This window comes from Lagopus muta, chromosome 1, assembly GCF_023343835.1.
Source record: "Lagopus muta isolate bLagMut1 chromosome 1, bLagMut1 primary, whole genome shotgun sequence".
NCBI classification, from domain to species: domain Eukaryota; kingdom Metazoa; phylum Chordata; class Aves; order Galliformes; family Phasianidae; genus Lagopus; species Lagopus muta.
Window position 1 is genome coordinate 178,501,987 of NC_064433.1, and position 19,461 is coordinate 178,521,447.

Sequence of the window (19,461 nt, forward strand, 5' to 3'; positions counted from 1 at the left end):
TATCCACAGACCATTGACAGTGGAAAGTTTCAGTCAGGTTGTATCTTCCAAACTGCATCACCTGCTGGCACCCACAGCGTTGCACTGCGCGCTGCTGAGGATATCTGAGGTCCAACAGAAGTTACATCAGAAGTGGCCAATTTTAAGCAGACAGCTGTCTTCAACAAATCAATATCCATTACAAACTTCACCTCCATATCAGATCACTGCTCATTTTTCTTAGAAATGACCTCTTCTAAATGTGTTTCACATGACTAAGACAATTCCCAGGAAAAAAAATAATACCAAAATGCAGCATAATGTGTCCTCCTGTGTCTGTAGCTTACTAAGATAGTAAATGCATGAGGCTCTCAACTAGCAGTCCGCCTTATCTTCAGAAGAAACATTTCTGCCAATGGTTACGTTGGTCAGAAGTAAAGAGCATTTCTACCCAGGTTTCCCTTTTTCTACTCTTATACAAGGAAACTGTATACTTACAGACAATACAGTTTTGGGAACTATTCACTAATTTTGATGTTTAAAAATTAACAAATTACTGGAACAAAAATAATTAGAAAGCACAGTCTTTGTGGGTTACCATTGGTTATATGAGGCTTTGCAGAGGTAGCATGCCAATTTAGACACTAAACGGCAAGCTAACAGCACTGCAGAGGAATAACTGTATTATTTCCTCTGAAGTTAGACTTTCCATAGACAATTGAATTAATATTAATGGTTTCAGTGCTTGTTTCAAATAATGAGGCTAAATTGCAGCCCAGCAAGATGAAAGTATTCCCTTTCAAGTGGAGCATCTGTAACTCATGAAGGAAGGACAGGATCTGCCAAACACTTTCATGCAACATTCATCTCAATCGGTGAGAGTGTATTTCACTTATTAAAAAATAAAAAAGCCAAAGAACTTCCTCTGTCAGAAGCATGAGAAAGAAACTTCAGCAAACAGGACTGGATTTTCTTTAATCCCTGCTTAACAGTAAAAACTGTCCAAGTGTTTGTTATTCAGTCTTTTGATAAGTTCCATTTCCAGAGAGCAAACAGCTGCACCCCAGCAGAGCACCGTCACTCCTCAGTGAAAGGCACAGGGCCCTTTTGGTTCCAAGGATCAACACAGCTTTATGGCAGCATCATGAAAACAAAGGATTCCTCTCCCTCTGTTAACATTAACATATAAAACAAAGACACAGCATCAAAATTGTGAGAAAACACAATTCAGTGAAATGTAGATTAGACCAGAAGTTCGTTGCCTATGCTGCTGTAAAAACGTGCCAAGTGTAAAGTAGAAGAATGTGAGAGTACTCTGTTCATAATTTTAAACACAGGGATGATTTGGAAAACTTTATTAGATGTATGAATGAGATTGTTGTTTGAGGAGATTCTTCTGTTATCAGCATGCACTGATGAGCCTTTTTATTTCCTTTTATTTCAGAAGCAGCAATGTTGTCTGTAAAAATGAGTACAACTACTATTGCTTTTTGTACTCAAAACATAACATCAGTGTTCCTGAAGGTACTCCAGATACAGAATGACTGTCTCAGAGGGACATCTTGTACACCAGTGTAGAGCCAGTCTCTTTTATCACAAGAGTTAGTTACAAAAACAAATATATATACACATATATTTTACAGTATTATAGTAACACTATAGCAAAATAGAAAACAAGTGATTTATAAAAATAAAATACAAGCATAATTTCACCAGGAATTTTCCACCAGGAAAAAAGCAGCAGTATTACACCTGGCTCAAGGGTCATATCCCATTTAACTAAGCTAAGAAAAATATCCTGAATTTCCAGCTTGTTAAACAGGAAGTTCTCCTGTTTTCAGTTGCACTTCTGCCAACTACCACTGTGGCATTATCTTTAACGTACGTTCCCTTCCCCTCACTCCTGAAATGTACTCCAGTCACTTATTTCATCATGCCTGCTTTTCAGATTGTCCATTCTGCACAGCCATGTTACTATGCCAAATTATTACCTGCAAGACTCGATATCGATCAGTTAGACGAGTGATGATCCTCAGGCTTTAAGAACATTATGTATGAGCAAAGTCCCTGCAAGCCACAGAAAACAGCAAAGCACTGCTTGCTTTTAGGCTGTATTGCAAACATAAGTGGAGGAAGAAAATGTTTTCTTGATAACAAGTTAATGAAAAAAACCACCCAAAGCCATCCACCTAATACTGATACATATAAACATTTACAGTTCACCTGATCCAATGTTTAATATGCAAATAGAAATCTGAAATGCTAAGACATTTGCTGCTGAAAAATAATCTCTTCCAAAAACACACTGGATCCTTCCAAGTCACACCCAGGGTTTCCAGCCAGGAAAGAGGCGGCTCAGGTTTTTAGGGTCCATGGCCTGCTGTATCAGCAGGTTCACCTGCCCTCCCACGCTGAGCACCGTTCCCTCTTCAACGCCCTTCAGCTTCTCCTGAAGTCTCATCAGAACGCGCTCAGCCACCTTGTTAAAGCTCTGGTCATCACTGCTGGCAGAAAAAAGGGAAACCAGCACTAGACACGGATCCTGAACAGAACGAGCAATGCTGATCTATGGAACTGTAAAGCACAGCAACAGTGCAGTTGGCAGATCAAAAAGAAAAGTAAATCTGGCACCTGGCTTTCCTTTTACATGCTCGTGGATCAGCACCGAGAGTAGAGCTCATGTCAGCCTCGTCCTCTGGTCTCTGCTGCAGATATAAAGCTTTCAAAGGGTTCATGGTCCAGTCAAAAAGGGGATCATAGAGCAGCACCTATGTCATAAACAAGCATTCACTTAATTTCAGCTGTTAATTATGTCTAGTTCAGTGCCATAGAAGGAAGGGAAACATTCAGTTGACGCTCATGCTAACTATAATATCCATACTGACTTACTGGGGGGAGGGGAAAAAATTGCTTAGCAGACAATGCAGCAATAAAACCACATCTAATCATGCCAAGTTCTTCATACTCGACTCAGTTTTGACATTCAGTCCCATCGTAACAACAAAGAGGTCTTCTTTTTTCATATTTTTCTAAGCACTGAATATCATCATTAATTTTTGGTGCACAGTATAGGCTGCTTAAGGGTTTAATTCTTTTCTTTGTGACTTATGCAAAGAGTATCTACTTCTGTTAGCAGCACTCGTGCAAAGAACACAGCTCTGTGGCTAGAAGACAGTCACAGGTATTTTAGATACAGGAAGGGGAAATCTGTTTGTCTGAAACAGTCCCCAAAGAAAATGCAGATTAGCATGGGCTTGATTTTACTGAATTAGCATGAATTAAGAAATCTGACCAACTATACTAAGTCTAAATTCAAGAAAACAAACAAAAAACACGTAAGTATTTGGTACAGCAATCTGTTCAAAGACCAGAGATTGAAGATACTGTGGCAGTTTGCTCTTGGAAGAAAACAGTTACCTCCACAATAGTCAGCAAAGCTTCCTGAGAGTTTCTCATGACAGCCATTGTTTTCTCACAGCATCTAGAAAATATTTCACTGTATTATTTAACAGTTACATCAATAACAGCGCATGATTTAGAGAGCAGCACTTAGATTTGGGTATCATCAATAGATATCTAGGTCTCCCCTCAAGCACTGGGACTATTTAACATAAAACAACCAGAGTGCCTGAACTACTCTGCTGCCTTCTTGTGACCACACAGTGGTACAATACAAGACCACTCACCTTCTGAAGACTCCTTCTACTCCAGTAATGCCCATTCCATCCACAATGTCCCTGGTTAATCTAAATGGAACAGTCTCTGGTGTGGGAAGGATTTTACCTTGCTCAAAAGCAACTCCTAAAATAAAGATCAAATATATGTTAAAAAAACCAAAACAACAAAAAGAAAAATAAGGATTCTCTTATCTTTCCACTTACCCAAATCTATATGCACCAGTTCTGCAGTTTGTTCATCTATCAGGATATTCTGAACATGTCTGTCTCCAAGTCCAAGGATGTAGCCAACTGAAAGAAAAAGGCAAGTTTGAAACCCTAAGTACACACCATAAAAACCAGGGAAGATTTTACTAAATACTATTAGAATCACTTTAACACATGTAAACAAATTGAGACTAATTCTTCCCCCATGTTCCACTAAAGAGCAAATGCACTTCACAAAATTCCTACAAAATTCTGTCATTTAAATTCTGTTAAACTGTAGATTTACTTAATTTTTCAGCAAAAAAAGAGAGTGTTTCATTGATTCATAGAATGCCTTGCACTGGAAGAGACCTCAGAGATCTTCTAGGTCCACTCCTGCAGGCAGGTTTGCCAATCACTAAATCAGGCACCAGCTGAGGCTGCCCAGGGCCCCATCCTACTTGGCCTTGAGCACCTCCAGGAATGGGGCACCCACAGCTCTCTGAGCAGCTGCGCCAGTGCCTCACTGCCCTCTCAGTTCCCCAGGCATCTGATTTAAATCTCCCTTAAATGTACAAGCAATATGCTAATATCTAAAGCAGGGTATATTGCAACGTATGCAGTATGCTAACAAACATATTCCAGAGATTCAATACTGAACTGAGTCACCCAGAAGTAATGCAGAACTTCTGTACATATACTTCCTTATGGAGACAGAGAAATCAAAGAAAAACGCCAGATTTGAAATCAGCGTTTCAGTCACTCCTAATGACAGCACTACAAGGAAATTAAAATACTGAAACATTTTAGGATACAGATGAAGTGCAAAAACCCTTAAAGCACAACAATAGAATTATTGTTTGAAAAGGTCCTGAACCTAAACACATAAATACTCTATAAAACAAAAAAAGAAAGAGGAGAGGGGGGAAGAATCAGCAGCTTTAGTTAGAAAAACAGTGCAGGTGCTCTTGCTGGCATTTTTTGTCCCCTCCAACTCCCCTTTTCTGACACGTGACAAGACCAGAAGTGTCATTACCTCCAAAGTGGTAAAACTTTCTCCTTCCACAATCTAAAAAGCCACGTTAATAGATCAGTGTGATACCTATAGAAGATGTAGCCACGCTGCGAGTGTACGCCAATCGCTTCTCAAACCACACAGCTGGGTCCCGGAATTTTTCCATGCAGAAATAACGAAACACAGGTTGAAAATTGTCACAGACCTTCATGAAGATGTTGTATTTCTCTTCAGAATGTTTCTTTTGTGCATCCTTTAAACACACAAACAACGTTTTCTGTGTGATCAATTGATTTGGAAGGAAATATGTTCCTTTTCTTTACCCTTTTCCCCACCCCTCAAATGCTGTTCCCACCCCCTTCTCTGAGCTGTGAATGAATGTCTTTTAACAGCAAGTGTTAACACACCCAGCTGTCTGCTTTACTGAGCAATTAAGGAGCTGGACCTTTTAATGCTGTCTTATTGCAATTAAGACAGTAATTCATCTAAACTTCATTCTAAATTCATATTCTTGTACTCAGGTATTTTGCTTTATTCCTAAAAATAAAGTATTTCTCAATGCAATGAGAAATATGGTGACTATCAGCTAATTCAGGGTAACTTCATATTGAATCTCGTGGGTCTCTGCAATGATTATTTTGAAATTCCAATATATTTACATTCTAGAAAACATTTCACTTCTTCACAGAATCACAGAATGGCACAGGGGTTGGAAGGGACCTCAAGGATCATGAGTCTCCAACCCCTGTTGCCCCACATGCAGGATCACCAACCTCCCCATTTAATACCAGACCAGGCTGCCCAGGGCCCCATCCAACCTGGCCCTGAACACCTCCAGGGACGGGGCATCCTCAGTGTCTCTGGGCAGCCTGTTCCAGCACCTCACCACTCTCACAGTACAGTTCTAGGAGATTCAGTCATATTCAGTTCTTTCTTACAACAGGAATTCATTCAGCAATTTTGATTTTGCAATAATTCTTCCCAAGCTGCATTCAGAACAGTCTGAAGATCTATTTGAACCATGCCACAGGTCTCATTTGTTATTACACGTCAAAAGCATAAAGGAACCCTCTTGGAATGGCAGAGAATTTTTCTTTAATTATTTTGACTCACCATCATTATCTTCTGGCACTGCAAACTGGAGTAATCGTGAGGCCTGTATCTCTTGTGGGCTCCCTTGTCAGCGTTCACAAGGAACTCCCCAATGGGGGTTGTTCCTGTGCACCACTCGAGCACACCGCTCCTCTGCGAAAGGGGAACTACCTGCACAGACAAAACCAGTGCTGCATGGGGCAGAGTTAAACACACACTCACACACACGTCTCCACAACCATGCATCCTGCAGAGCAGGGTGGATGGATATTCGCATTTGTTTAAGGATACACAAAACCAAACCGTACAGCAGACCACAACATATGATCTTAATACACAGGTAATATAAAAAAGTCATATACAACGAATACCAAGCTTTTCTAGCAAATACCTGCACATTTTTTCCTTAGCCCAGAGAACCCTCTACTACATACTTCAGTACAACTTAATTATTCTGCCCAGTTTCCCTGTTTGGACCAGTGTTCTAGAACACAGAACGGGCTTTGAGAGCCAACAGTCTGCTGGCCTCAGAGAAATAGCTCTGGCCTGTTCCCTTCAGTTTTCTTTCCTTATGGAAGTCTCTTCATCTCATTATACAATCCCGCCTTTCTTCCTCTCTGTTCCTGTTCCTTTTTAAACACGTAAAACCACACATCTTTATTGAAAATTATTTTAAAATGTGCATCAAACTCCACCTGTGAACTCCTGGACTACGCTGGCACTTCAGATACCTTTCCTTAGAGATTCTGGAATGCACAATTCTCACTTGTCAAAGACAAGAACTTCAACTTTTAGAGTACTTACTCATGGCTCACCTCCACAGCTATTGCTGTAATTCCCAACATACAAAAAAGGAAAAGGAGAAGAAAATTTCTGTTGAAATGCTCTTTCTGCATTTACACTTAGAATTTTTTGCCATTCTCAATTCCAACAGAAACAGATCAGCAATTCAAATCCCGCAGGAACAGATTCCAGACAGAATTTCTGGATTCTACTGCAAGGAACACTGCACAACTAAACAAGAATTCATTAAAGAACTATGCTCATGTTTAATAACTTACAATTCAAAGGCTGCAAATGACTTAATTTCAGTCATAAGTTCATACAAAGAAAGCTTTGAACAGTATCTCTATATACAGTGAGCAGCAGCTTTTTAAGGGTTGGAAAAAAATGGTCTGTGATAACAAATTTATTCCACACTTTAAGGCACAGGGCCAGTTCTCACAACACACAAATAAATACAGTTTTATATTATCCTAGGGTCAAAAAGAGGAGACAACACACTTTGTCATGTATCAGCAGTATTTTTTCTCTGCTGCAGCAGTGGCCCAGGGTTACCTTGTATCTTCGGATGGTTAATTTTCTCTTCCGCGTTTCTGTGTTCTGCTGGAGCAATGCGTTACACATCTGGAAAACCTGCTGCATAACAGCATCTTGCCTCAGATCATCACGGCCCTTTTGCATAAATAGGAAAAAAAAAGCACTTTTTCCAGCATCCAACTTCCTGTTCTGCCACTCAGAATATCATTAACTTGACAAGCTGCCTTTTTCTTTTCACAAATGCTATTCAATTAAGGTTTCAAACAACCTACGTACCTTAAGGTACCCTTTTGTTTTATTTTTTTTACAAAAGTTGCCTTGTTCTCTGTTTGTAGCAATCTGACATGCAGACAGAGAGCATCAGTTGGTATTGCTATTGTGAGAATACAATGCATGCCTGGAGACTCCCATCTCTCCTTAAAACTTTTATGATTATCCAACTTTGAACTGCCAATCAGAATTCTCACAACAGCTCCTGAATGTTTACAAGGCATCGGGGCCAGGCAGAAACCAACCGAGTTCACTGAGAAACTGTTCAGATAGGTAGGTGATATTTACAAAAATATTGAATGTTACAAGGTATTTTGTGATTTCCTTTACTAAAGCATCATTGAACAGGGAAAACTGAACTGTGTAAAGTTTGCTTATGGCACACAAGTGATACCAGAGAAAAATGATCCGACAATTTAAAAATTGCCACTACAACAGACAGAGCCTACCTTCACCAGCTGCCTTCTTTCTTTACCATCTGATCCTATACAATTGATTATTTTTGGCAGATTCAGACCTCCTGCTAAGTGAAATTCTGGCTTAAAAGACCTTACTGTCACCAAATTTTCATATCTTCCTGTGGGATCCACCTGAAATTATAAATTGGCTTAACATCAATAGAAATAATACCTGCATTTGACTCAGAGAAAACATTAATGAGACGTTTGCAAACCACATTTTAAATATTATTGTAAGTGTTCTGTCATTTACAATGATAATATCCTTAAAAGCTACAAAAATATGCTGAGCAAAGGCATGAGAGTGGTTCCTGCTTGCTCGCCTCACTGGTAGAGGGGATGTGGGGCTGTAGACTTCTCAACAATGACACAACTTCATCTTGTGCCAACAAGCATTCTGCCAGAAATTATTCATGTGTGGTCAGAGGACATTCACCTTACACTGGGCTGCAAATGGGCCTCATCTATGATTCTCAAACTGTCCATATCTGTGACCTGTCTCTTCAACCACCCTACTGTCATGGTTCTATGTTTTTTGTTTTTGTTTTGTTTTTTGTTTTTGGGTTTCAGTATTCCACATCAAAACATCATGCAGTGTACGGGGCATTAAAGTGTCACTGCCCCAATTCCAAGTACCTATCCCTGTACATTACAGCAGTCACGGGATCTGGCCCTTCCGGGTGGGGGGGGCGCTCTCTTGCTGCCTGGCAGTGGGTGCTGGAGGGTGCTTTCCTAGCCGTTCCAAGCTTTTCAGGTTTGAATCGGTCCCGGAAACTCTCTCTCTCATCTTGTCTGATTTTTTAATCTCAATTGCAATTAAATTGTATCTATTGTGTTATCTTGTATTCCAATATTATAGTAAAATAAGTTCTCCTCCATAGATTGTTGCCGCTGTTCTTTTCCTCCCTTCCTTCCTTCCCATTTTTGTGGGACTGGGGTGGGGGGGGAGGGCAGAGGCCTGTCGCCCCTGTCACGGACATAGATTGATCTGGTCAAATCCGTGACAGATTTTTGGCGCCCAACGTGGGGCTCGACTGCTTTTTAGCTTTTTGAACGAATCTCTTTTTCTCTCTGCTCTTAGAGAGCTTCTTTAGGGAGCATTATCAGTAGTTCAGGTTTCTGTGCTGGAAAACCTGACCTTGAAAGATTAGGCATACTGCCAGTGTTCTGGGATATTTGTAAACTTTGAGCACTACTTAGTCTGAGTAGTGCCTTTTTTCCTTTTTTTTTTTTCCCCTCCTCTTGTTAGCTTCAATTCATTAACCCTTTTTTAGCAAGCACCAGTGATGAACCCACTCGTTATCGTGGGGGTGCTGGGTAAAGGATTTAAAGCAATGGTGTTAGTCACAACCTACTGGCCAATAATCCATCTCACACTTACGTGTTGTGGAATTGCATTCATATATAACTACCTAAGGGCACTGATGGAGACACCTATGTTTTACCTATTTGCAATGTGGTATGATTTGAACTTTGACATCTACATCCCAGAAGGAATGGCTAATTTCTCAAACAACTACATCCCAGAAGGAATGGCTAATTTCACAAACAACTACATCCCAAATGGAATAGCTAATTTTACAAACAACACGATGTTCAGACCAGTCTCCGGGTTTTCTTCTCGGTTTGTCAAACGTTTTTTGAATCCTGAATTAATACCCATGTTGTTGTTCGCGTCATCAATTCTCCTGAATGTATTCCAATTCATTCGTAATAAGGGAAAGGAGTCTCTTCCAAAACTAGAGAATGATGATTGGCAGGGAATATGGAGAGGTTTAGGAAAGGTTTTAGAAGCATGGGGACCCGCAGTGTCATGGGATTTTACTCTTGAACACCTGTGGGATCCTGAGAAACTAAGCCAGTATCTGAGTCAGGGACTATGCGGCTTACATAAATCTAAGGAGGTACAACTTATTTGGGGTTTGGCTTGTGCTTACCGTGCCCTATATAATACCATTCGGGAGAGAGAGAGTTTCCGAGCTGAGGTTCAAGCCAAAGGGGAAAATCCCCAAGTCAAATCTAATCAATCACAGGAGACACCAGTAACAATACCGGTTGCTCCTGTGGAGGGCAAGAAATGGAAACGAGTGTCTTCGCGTCTTGAACGAAAAAGAGAAGAAGAGGAGGAGGAGGAGGAAGATCCAGGCGAGGGGCCCTCCTCAGAACCACCACCATCGCGAAGGGCAAAAGCGAAAACTAAGAGACATGCAGAAGAGAGTGATGAAGAGGAAGTCTCTATTGCTACTCGCCGGCCTCTAAAGATGACTGAAATCCAAGGTTCAAGAAAGGAGTTTACACGGCACCTGAATGAAAGTATTGTTTCCTGGTTGGTTCGCTGTTGGGACAGTGGGGCCCACAGCTTGTCTCTGGATGGTAATGAAGCTCGCCAACTAGGTGCCATTGCCAGAGATCCAGCTATTGATAGAGGAATTAGTCGGTGTTCGGATGAGGCTGCCTCCCTCTGGGAACGAGTGTTAATAGCCGTGAAGGAAAAGTATCCCTTCAAAAATGGCTTGAAGATTGCGATGAAGAAATGGGATACAGTTGAAAAGGGTATCCAGTATTTGAGGGAAATAGGCGTGGTGGAAATGTTGTATGACCCTGACTTTGTTCCTAACCAACCACACCAAAACCGCGACCCTGAAAAGGTGAGGACAACGCCTGAGATATGGCAGAAAATCGTGACAACAGCACCAGACAAATATGCCGCTACACTAACGTCAGCGTGTGACAGGTACCAGGAACAACAGAGAACGCCCTTAGTTTATGAATTAATTGTTACGCTTCAAAACTACGAACAATTGCTGTCCCCAATTCATTCTGCCGTTGCTGCTATATCAAGAATGATGACGGAGCAAGTGTCTCAACTGATTAACCGTGACAAACCTGTAGCAGTATCAGAGACGCTGGATGAAGATCAGGATAATCAAAAGAGTCTAATGAAGGAGATCAAGGAGATGAAGGCGATGATGCGAGCCCACCTAACTAAAGACGATGAACCTTCCTTCTCACGTGCACCATCAAAGATCTCAGCTGTAAGAAGCAAACACTCTCCAGCTCAAGTAAGGGGTAATACACCACGAATTGCCTTATGGTATTACCTACGTGACCATGGAGAAGACATGGGGAAGTGGCACGGTCAACCTACTCCTGTACTACGAGCCCGGGTGAAAGAATTACAAGGCAGATCTACCACCAGTGCAGTTGCTCCAGTTACCACAGGTAATGAATAGAGGGGCCCTGCCCTCAGTCAGGGGGGGGAAAGGGATAATAGAGTATATTGGACTGTGTGGATTCGATGGCCTGGCACATCAGAACCACTGAAATATAAGGCCCTGGTGGACACTGGTGCACAGTGCACTCTGATGCCCTCGAGTCATGAAGGGACAGAATCAATCCATATTTCTGGAGTGACCGGGGGCTCTCAAGAATTGACTGTGTTGGAGGCCGAGATAAGCCTCACTGGTAAGGACTGGCAAAAACATCCTATTGTGACGGGCCCAGGGGCTCCATGTATACTAGGGATTGATTATCTCAGAAGGGGGCATTTCAAGGATCCTAAGGGGTATCGATGGGCCTTTGGAATAGCTGCTGTGGACACAGACAACATTAAGCAGCTGTCTGTTTTGCCTGGCCTGTCAGAAGATCCATCTGTTGTGGGGCTGCTGCGAGTAAAAGAGCAACACGTACCGATTGCTACAAAAATGGTGCACAGGCGTCAGTACCGCACCAACAGGGATTCTTTGCTCCCCATTCATAAGTTAATTCGTCAACTAGAGAGCCAGGGAGTGATCAGCAAAACTCACTCGCCTTTTAACAGCCCCATATGGCCAGTGCGTAAAGCCAGTGGAGAATGGAGGCTGACGGTGGACTACCGTGGCCTGAATGAAGTCACACCCCCACTGAGTGCTGCTGTGCCGGACATGTTAGAACTTCAATATGAACTGGAGTCAAAAGCGGCCAAATGGTATGCCACCATTGACATTGCTAATGCCTTCTTTTCCATCCCTTTGGCCAAAGAATGTAAGCCACAGTTTGCTTTCACATGGAGGGGCATTCAGTATACCTGGAACCGTTTGCCCCAGGGGTGGAAACACAGCCCGACCATTTGCCATGGGTTGATTCAAACTGTATTGGAACAGGGCAGCGCTCCTGAGCACCTGCAGTACATTGATGACATCATTGTGTGGGGCGATACAGCAGAAGAAGTCTTCACAAAAGGAGAGAGAATGATCCAAATTCTTCTGAGTGCTGGTTTTGCTATTAAGCGAAGCAAAGTGAAAGGACCTGCCCAGGAGATTCAGTTCCTAGGTATAAAGTGGCAAGATGGCCGTCGTCACATCCCAACAGACGTGATCGACAAAATCACTGCTATGTCTCCACCCACTAGCAAAAGAGAGACACAATCTTTTCTGGGTGCAGTGGGCTTTTGGAGAATGCATGTTCCAAACTACAGCCTCATTGTAAGCCCCCTTTATTATGTGACGCGAATGAGAAATGAGTTTACATGGGGCCCTGAGCAGCAGCAGGCTTTTGAACAGATTAAACAGGAGATAGCCCGTGCCGTGGCCCTAGGGCCAGTACGGACTGGACAGGGTATAAAGAACATCCTCTACACTGCTGCTGGAGAGAACGGTCCCACTTGGAGTTTGTGGCAAAGAGCCTCGGGAGAGACCCGAGGCCGACCCCTGGGATTCTGGAGTCGGGCGTACAGAGGGTCTGAAGAGCACTACACTCCAACTGAGAAGGAGATCTTAGCCGCTTATGAAGGGGTTCGGGCTGCTTCCGAAGTAGTCGGTACTGAAACACAGCTCTTTCTGGCACCTCGACTGCCAGTGCTGAACTGGATGTTTAAAGGAAAGGTTCCCTCCACCCATCATGCTACTGATGCCACTTGGAGTAAGTGGATTGCACTGATTACACAACGAGCACGGATGGGGAACCTCAGCCGTCCAGGAATCCTAGAAGTCATCATGGACTGGCCTGAAGGTAAAAAGTTTGGAACACCACCAGGAGAAGAAGTATCACGTGCTAAAGAAGCCCCACCATACAGTGAACTACCAGAGAATGAAAAGAAATATGCCCTGTTCACAGATGGATCGTGTCGTATTGTGGGAAAGCATCGCAGATGGAAAGCTGCTGTGTGGAGCCCCACACGACAAGTTGCAGAGGCCACTGAAGGGAAAGGAGAATCAAGCCAATTTGCAGAGGTAAAGGCTGTCCAACTGGCCTTAGATGTCGCTGAACGGGAGAGGTGGCCAATGCTCTATCTCTACACTGACTCATGGATGGTGGCAAATGCCTTATGGGGGTGGTTACAGCAGTGGGAGCAAAATAACTGGCAAAGAAGGGGTAAACCTATTTGGGCTGCTGAACTGTGGAAAGACATTGCTGCCCGAACAAAGACTATAGTTGTAAAGGTGCGCCATGTAGATGCTCATGTGCCCAAGAGTCGGGCTACTGAAGAACAGCAAAATAACCATCAGGTAGACCGAGCTGCCAGAATTGAGGTGGCTCAAATAGACCTGGACTGGCAGAACAAGGGTGAATTATTTCTGGCTCGGTGGGCCCATGAGACCTCAGGTCATCAAGGGAGAGATGCAACATACAAATGGGCCAGAGACCGAGGGGTGGACTTAACTATGGATGCCATTGCACAGGTTATTCATAACTGTGAAACATGTGCCATCATCAAACAAGCCAAGACGATGAAACCCCTCTGGGAGGAAGGACGATGGCAAAAGTACAAATATGGGGAGGCATGGCAGGTTGATTATATCACCTTGCCACGATCTCGCAATGGTAAGCATTATGTGCTTACTATGGTGGAGGCAACCACTGGGTGGCTTGAAACATATGCAGTACCCCATGCTACCGCCCGAAACACCATACTGGGTCTCGAGAAACAAGTCCTGTGGCGACACGGTACCCCAGAAAGGATTGAGTCAGATAATGGGACTCATTTCAAAAATTCTCTTGTAAATACTTGGGCCAAAGATCATGGCATCGAGTGGATTTACCATATTCCCTATCATGCACCAGCCTCTGGTAAAATTGAACGATACAATGGATTGTTAAAAACGATGCTAAAAGCACTGGGTGGAGGAACATTTAAGCACTGGGAGAAGCATTTGGCAGAAGCCACCTGGTTAGTCAATACCAGAGGATCTATTAATCGTGATGGTCCTAACCAATCCAGTTCCCTACATACCGTAGAGGGAGATAAAGTCCCCGTTGTACATGTAAAGAACATGTTAGGAAAGGCAGTTTGGGTTCTTCCAGCTTCTGGAAAAGGCAAACCTCTCCGTGGTACAGTTTTTGCCCAGGGACCAGGATCCACTTGGTGGGTAATGCAGAAGAATGGGGATGTCCAGTGTGTACCACAAGGAAACTTGATGCCGGGGGAGTGCAGTTACTGATTCTATGTATATGTATATAGCCATGTGTGCATTTTAATCATTTTTTGTTTGTTTGTATATATGTATATATATTTTAAGCATGATGTAACGATGTAGAATAAGGGGTGGAATGTCATGGTTCTATGTTTTTTGTTTTTGTTTTGTTTTTTGTTTTTGGGTTTCAGTATTCCACATCAAAACATCATGCAGTGTACGGGGCATTAAAGTGTCACTGCCCCAATTCCAAGTACCTATCCCTGTACATTACAGCAGTCACGGGATCTGGCCCTTCCGGGTGGGGGGGGCGCTCTCTTGCTGCCTGGCAGTGGGTGCTGGAGGGTGCTTTCCTAGCCGTTCCAAGCTTTTCAGGTTTGAATCGGTCCCGGAAACTCTCTCTCTCATCTTGTCTGATTTTTTAATCTCAATTGCAATTAAATTGTATCTATTGTGTTATCTTGTATTCCAATATTATAGTAAAATAAGTTCTCCTCCATAGATTGTTGCCGCTGTTCTTTTCCTCCCTTCCTTCCTTCCCATTTTTGTGGGACTGGGGTGGGGGGGGAGGGCAGAGGCCTGTCACCCCTGTCACGGACATAGATTGATCTGGTCAAATCCGTGACACCTACATTTCCTTGTGCCACAAAGCAACCCTACTCAGTTAGCTGTAAGAAAAGTTGTTTACATTACAGAGCTCCTATTATTTCAAATCATTTGAACAGGGGAAGAATAAAAATGAAGAAAATAACAATTTCACCCTACAGATGAGCAACACGTGGGACCAAGAGGGCCATACAAACAAGTGTGACTTAGTGTGAGTGGCAGTTTCACGCCTCTGAAGTCAAAGAGCCTAAAACAGTTCCCTTGCCTATCTGTTCAGCTGTATAGACACAGCCAGGGGGACTTCAACACAGGGAAGTTCAGCTTCAAAATTTAAATTTTAGATGGCTGGCTCAAAAAGCAATTACATACTCCTGAAACTGCTAGGCTTCCTAGGTAAAGGAAATATGCCCACATGTTTGGACACCTAAGGATAAGTGCCAGTACATCCACCTATTTATGCTAAGGAGAATGGATCATTCACCATTACTGAATGCTAAAGCACATAAACTAGTCCCTTAGGAATAGCAGAAGAGGCAGACCTATTACACCTCTCACCTTTCTGAACATTGAATGCTGCCCTAAAACTCTGAGCTAGCACCTACAAAAGAAGAGATTCAGATCCAGATCTTCTCTGTGGTGTAGGGATCTCATCACCCCTTTAGATGATCAAAGACTAACCAGTGACAAAATCATTTTCATAAAAGAAACCCCTATCTAGTAAAGCTAAGAACTTTGGGTCAAGGTCTTCTAAGGGCCTTCTAATGAGAAGGATCTCAGCTGGCATCTCCCACCTCACAGGGAAGTAATCCAGATAAACTGACCTGTAAAGATCTCCAGAATGTGATAAGAGATACGCAGTCTGACTGTCATAAAAACTTGAAGGTAATCCTAAGATACAATATTGTAGCATATAATTATTTCAATTTCAATCACCTTAATTTCCATGGTAGGAACAACAACATCCTCCAGGTTCTTCAGTTTAATAATTGGCTGGTCAGCTGGAATACTTATTCCTCCTGTAATTAAATGGAATTCATACCTTTATACTTAGAATTATAAACATACATTTATGAAAAGCAGTTTACACTGCTTTTGGGACCCAAAATCCCACTGCATCCTTCTGTTCTGAGCTGATGAAGATGACCACAGCACAACTGGAGTTTTCTGGAGCAAAGTCCAAATCTTACAGTGTGAGCAATGCCTACAACCTTTAATCCAAGCTAAATTCTACATTTAAAAAAAGCAGGGCAAAATGTTAGCACACTACCTCCTTTAACAAAGTATCAGTATCTAGATTTTTTTTGTTGCTGAAAAACATGTGTAACACATACCTTCACTACTGAAAATGAAAACCATCAAATCATTTTTTCATGACTTACCTCTTTGGGCTTTCCATGGAGTAGCATCTACATTTGCTAACGTGATGTAAGCATCACAAAGCGCTTCTACATCTCTAACCATGTGAGCTCTCCTTTTTCTTATGATGTTGATTATATTTCTAGCAGCCTCCATTCGGTCCTTAAATATAAAAACAGAAAAGTATAAAAATCAGATATTGCAAATGACACTTTGTTCAACTAAAGATGCATAATAGCAAGCAGTTACTTAAGTACAATTGAGATCCATTGTATGAAAACATAGAAAATTGCAGTAACTGACAGCTCTGTTGATATGAGCTCAGATAAAGAGAAAAATTGAATATTACTGTGGGCAGAAATGGAGCAAGTCTGTCCAGTCAGAGTGCAAGAAAACAACAAAAATTCTTCAGAAAAAAAGGGACAAGGTGGTTTTGGCTGTTCTTTCCTCATATTCCTGCTTTCATTGCTTACTCCCAAATGAAGTAGAAGCCTGAATACAAGGGAAGAAATATGACCATGTGTCCCTTCTGTACCTAATGTTGTCAGACTTAGTTCAGTTTAGAACAGGCCTACTCTGAATGGTGGGATAACAAAAGAAAAAACAGCCACATACAAATGTGGTGAAAATTTGTATCAGGAGAGGGGTAGGAGGGTAATGACAAACAATTGTTACAGTGAAGAGGGAGAGAAAGGGCATTAATCCAGACATGAGTTGGTTCCACAGGCAGGTACCAATAAAAATTAAGTAATCACAAAATTATTATGAAGCTGCAGTTCAGCATTACATATCACCATGGCTTTTAACATTAACATCATATAAAGAAACAAAAGCACACTACATAAGGTTGAACACTTTGAATAGATGTTACCACTTAAGGCTCCTCTCAGTATCAACTTTCAACAACAGATGTACTCAAGCCCCTACTTAAATAACAAGTAAAGGACATTTATCACAAAATGCTATGCAATAACTGGGGGGTATCTATTGCAGGAAATGTTAACCTTGGTTTATTCAGCTTGAGTAATAACCTATTTCAACAGTAGTAATCACTTCACACACAAAGAAAGTTCTACTGTCACAAAAAAAAACCTTTTTTTCCCTCTCAAATTTTCTTAACAAAAGTCAGCTGCTGAGCTCTACAACAAAATATTCATTAAAACAAATAACAGAGATATTTATTACAAGACTGAATGTGATTAATAGAATTTTTCACAGTTACCACATCAAGTTGTGAAATTTCTTTTGGTGCATTTTTAATTAACTTATTTATTCTTTTTGCATCTGTTTTTGTCAGGAGTTCATCTTTGTTAGCATTTGCCAAGGCCAGTATTATAAACAAAGTGTGATGTGGGTGATCCAGTGAAATCCTGGACATCAGCTGTCAGGGAAAAACAAGAAGATTCCATTATTGAAAAGCATACAGGAGAAAGAAAAATTAATTAATTAACAGCATTAGTTTTTTAAGCTTCTAACACTCTCCATGAGAAATAAAGAATAGGAATCACTTAGACATTACCTCCACAATGGTAATACATTCACAATGCATTTCTATATCTGCATAGGACTAGTTTTATACAACAACAAAACCAACGATGTAACAATGTAAAAATCCCAATCTTCTCCCTCCTTGATCCCTCCATGCATCACTCATTTCAATCAGCACTTATCATGTCCATAACTCATTGGACTGTGACTGCACAAAGGAAGATGCATATTGTTTAGGAGAATGTACCACTACATCTATCAAAGTATCTTCAGAAACAGAAATGATGAGTTACATTATTCAGAACTTCATGAAATCCTAGACCTCCCATCATCTTGGTTCCCATTCGAGCAGCCAGCTGGTACATCAGAGGCAAAAACTTGTAAGAAGGGATTTTCTCTGCATTTTTCTGTAGTGGAGAAAATTCAGTTAAAAAGTTGCATTAAACACCAAAAAGTATCATAATCATAAAATACCAGGGAAGGGGGAGACATCCTGTTTTTTTTTGTTATATTTAAACAGAGTAATCATTGCTGTGTGACCAAATGGCAATCCAGTGAGCATCACAGCAACTTGGTTCATGTTCCTAGGCCTTGGTGACAAACAGTTCTTGCTGTTCTATTAGAGCAGAGCTTAGACACATTAATTCAGAATACCCTCAAATCTAGATTCACTAATTAAAAAACAAAAACAACAACAAAAAAAAACTTACAATCTAGCTTAAGACAATAAATAATTGGGTGTTAGAAGTACAATTAAAGGAAAACTTACTATTCTCCAAAGTTAATTATAAGACAAAATGAAGCAACAAATTCCACAGACCTGTTACAAATTCAGATCATTCATTTAAGAATGAAAAGACATCCTGCATCACTGCAGAAATTACAGAACCAACCAGAGAATGAAAACCTTAATAATCCTTGGTTACTGTGTTTTACAGAGAGCCTAAAAGAACATCCTTTCATGCAGAAGAGTGTACAATACATATCTCTAGAACAACATCCTCACAGATGATGAAGAAAGACATTCGTAGCATACAAGGAATGTAAAGAGCAACACTGGAAACAGTGAAGGATCATGAATACATTTCAACCTACAGACATGTCAACTTAAAATGCTTCATTAAATTGAAATAAAATTAAAATGCAGTGAGAATGACATCTGTCACTGATAAGCAACTCACTGATGAGCAATAATGACCAGAAAAGGCAGGCCTTGATGAAAAAGGTAAGGAAATACAAAGAAAAGCATACAGCACAGCACAATTCATCTTCTAGAGACAGGAGCAGAAGAAAGATGGATAATGAATGTAAAAGCATCCTCAGAAAAAACAGCAGGAGACATACCTTCATCATCTCATTGACTCTGTCAACTCCAGAATTTTCAAGCCATAGGGAACACAGTCGGAAGATCCACATGTCATGTTCCTCTCCACTGAGCAAACAGCTGATGTAGTTCTCCACTGCTTTACACAAGAAACGCTGACGATCCTCAGTTAGGGCATGGATGGCACATTCATCCAGCTCAAGCTCTCTCTGAACCTTCACTGTATATCTATGTGAAGAAACATTATTTTTAAACAAGAAATTACTTCTCAATTAACTGACTGGGCTGTCCCTAGTTC

The 19,461-nt window shown here is 41.4% G+C and overlaps 1 protein-coding gene across 2 annotated transcripts in view; it reads right to left on the reverse strand.

The window, feature by feature from the left end:
- Positions 1 to 1,319: 1,319 nt before the first annotated feature.
- Positions 1,320 to 19,461, reverse strand: part of ATM (ATM serine/threonine kinase) — a 66,561-nt gene continuing 48,419 nt past the window's right edge. Inside the window, exons 50-63 of one of the 2 annotated variants that reach the window (XM_048934926.1) lie at positions 19,184 to 19,391; positions 18,133 to 18,246; positions 17,574 to 17,732; positions 16,375 to 16,513; positions 15,929 to 16,011; positions 7,989 to 8,129; positions 7,288 to 7,404; positions 5,971 to 6,120; positions 4,945 to 5,110; positions 3,861 to 3,947; positions 3,666 to 3,780; positions 3,397 to 3,460; positions 2,611 to 2,747; positions 1,320 to 2,480 (exon numbers count right to left, since the gene is read on the reverse strand). In XM_048934926.1, coding sequence (XP_048790883.1) covers positions 2,300 to 2,480; positions 2,611 to 2,747; positions 3,397 to 3,460; positions 3,666 to 3,780; positions 3,861 to 3,947; positions 4,945 to 5,110; positions 5,971 to 6,120; positions 7,288 to 7,404; positions 7,989 to 8,129; positions 15,929 to 16,011; positions 16,375 to 16,513; positions 17,574 to 17,732; positions 18,133 to 18,246; positions 19,184 to 19,391 — 1,861 coding nt within the window. In that variant the 3' untranslated portion in view covers positions 1,320 to 2,299. Of the gene's footprint in view, positions 2,484 to 2,610; positions 2,748 to 3,396; positions 3,461 to 3,665; positions 3,781 to 3,860; positions 3,948 to 4,944; positions 5,111 to 5,970; positions 6,121 to 7,287; positions 7,405 to 7,988; positions 8,130 to 15,928; positions 16,012 to 16,374; positions 16,514 to 17,573; positions 17,733 to 18,132; positions 18,247 to 19,183; positions 19,392 to 19,461 lie in introns of both variants that reach the window. The other variant, XM_048934920.1, reaches the window with a different exon arrangement.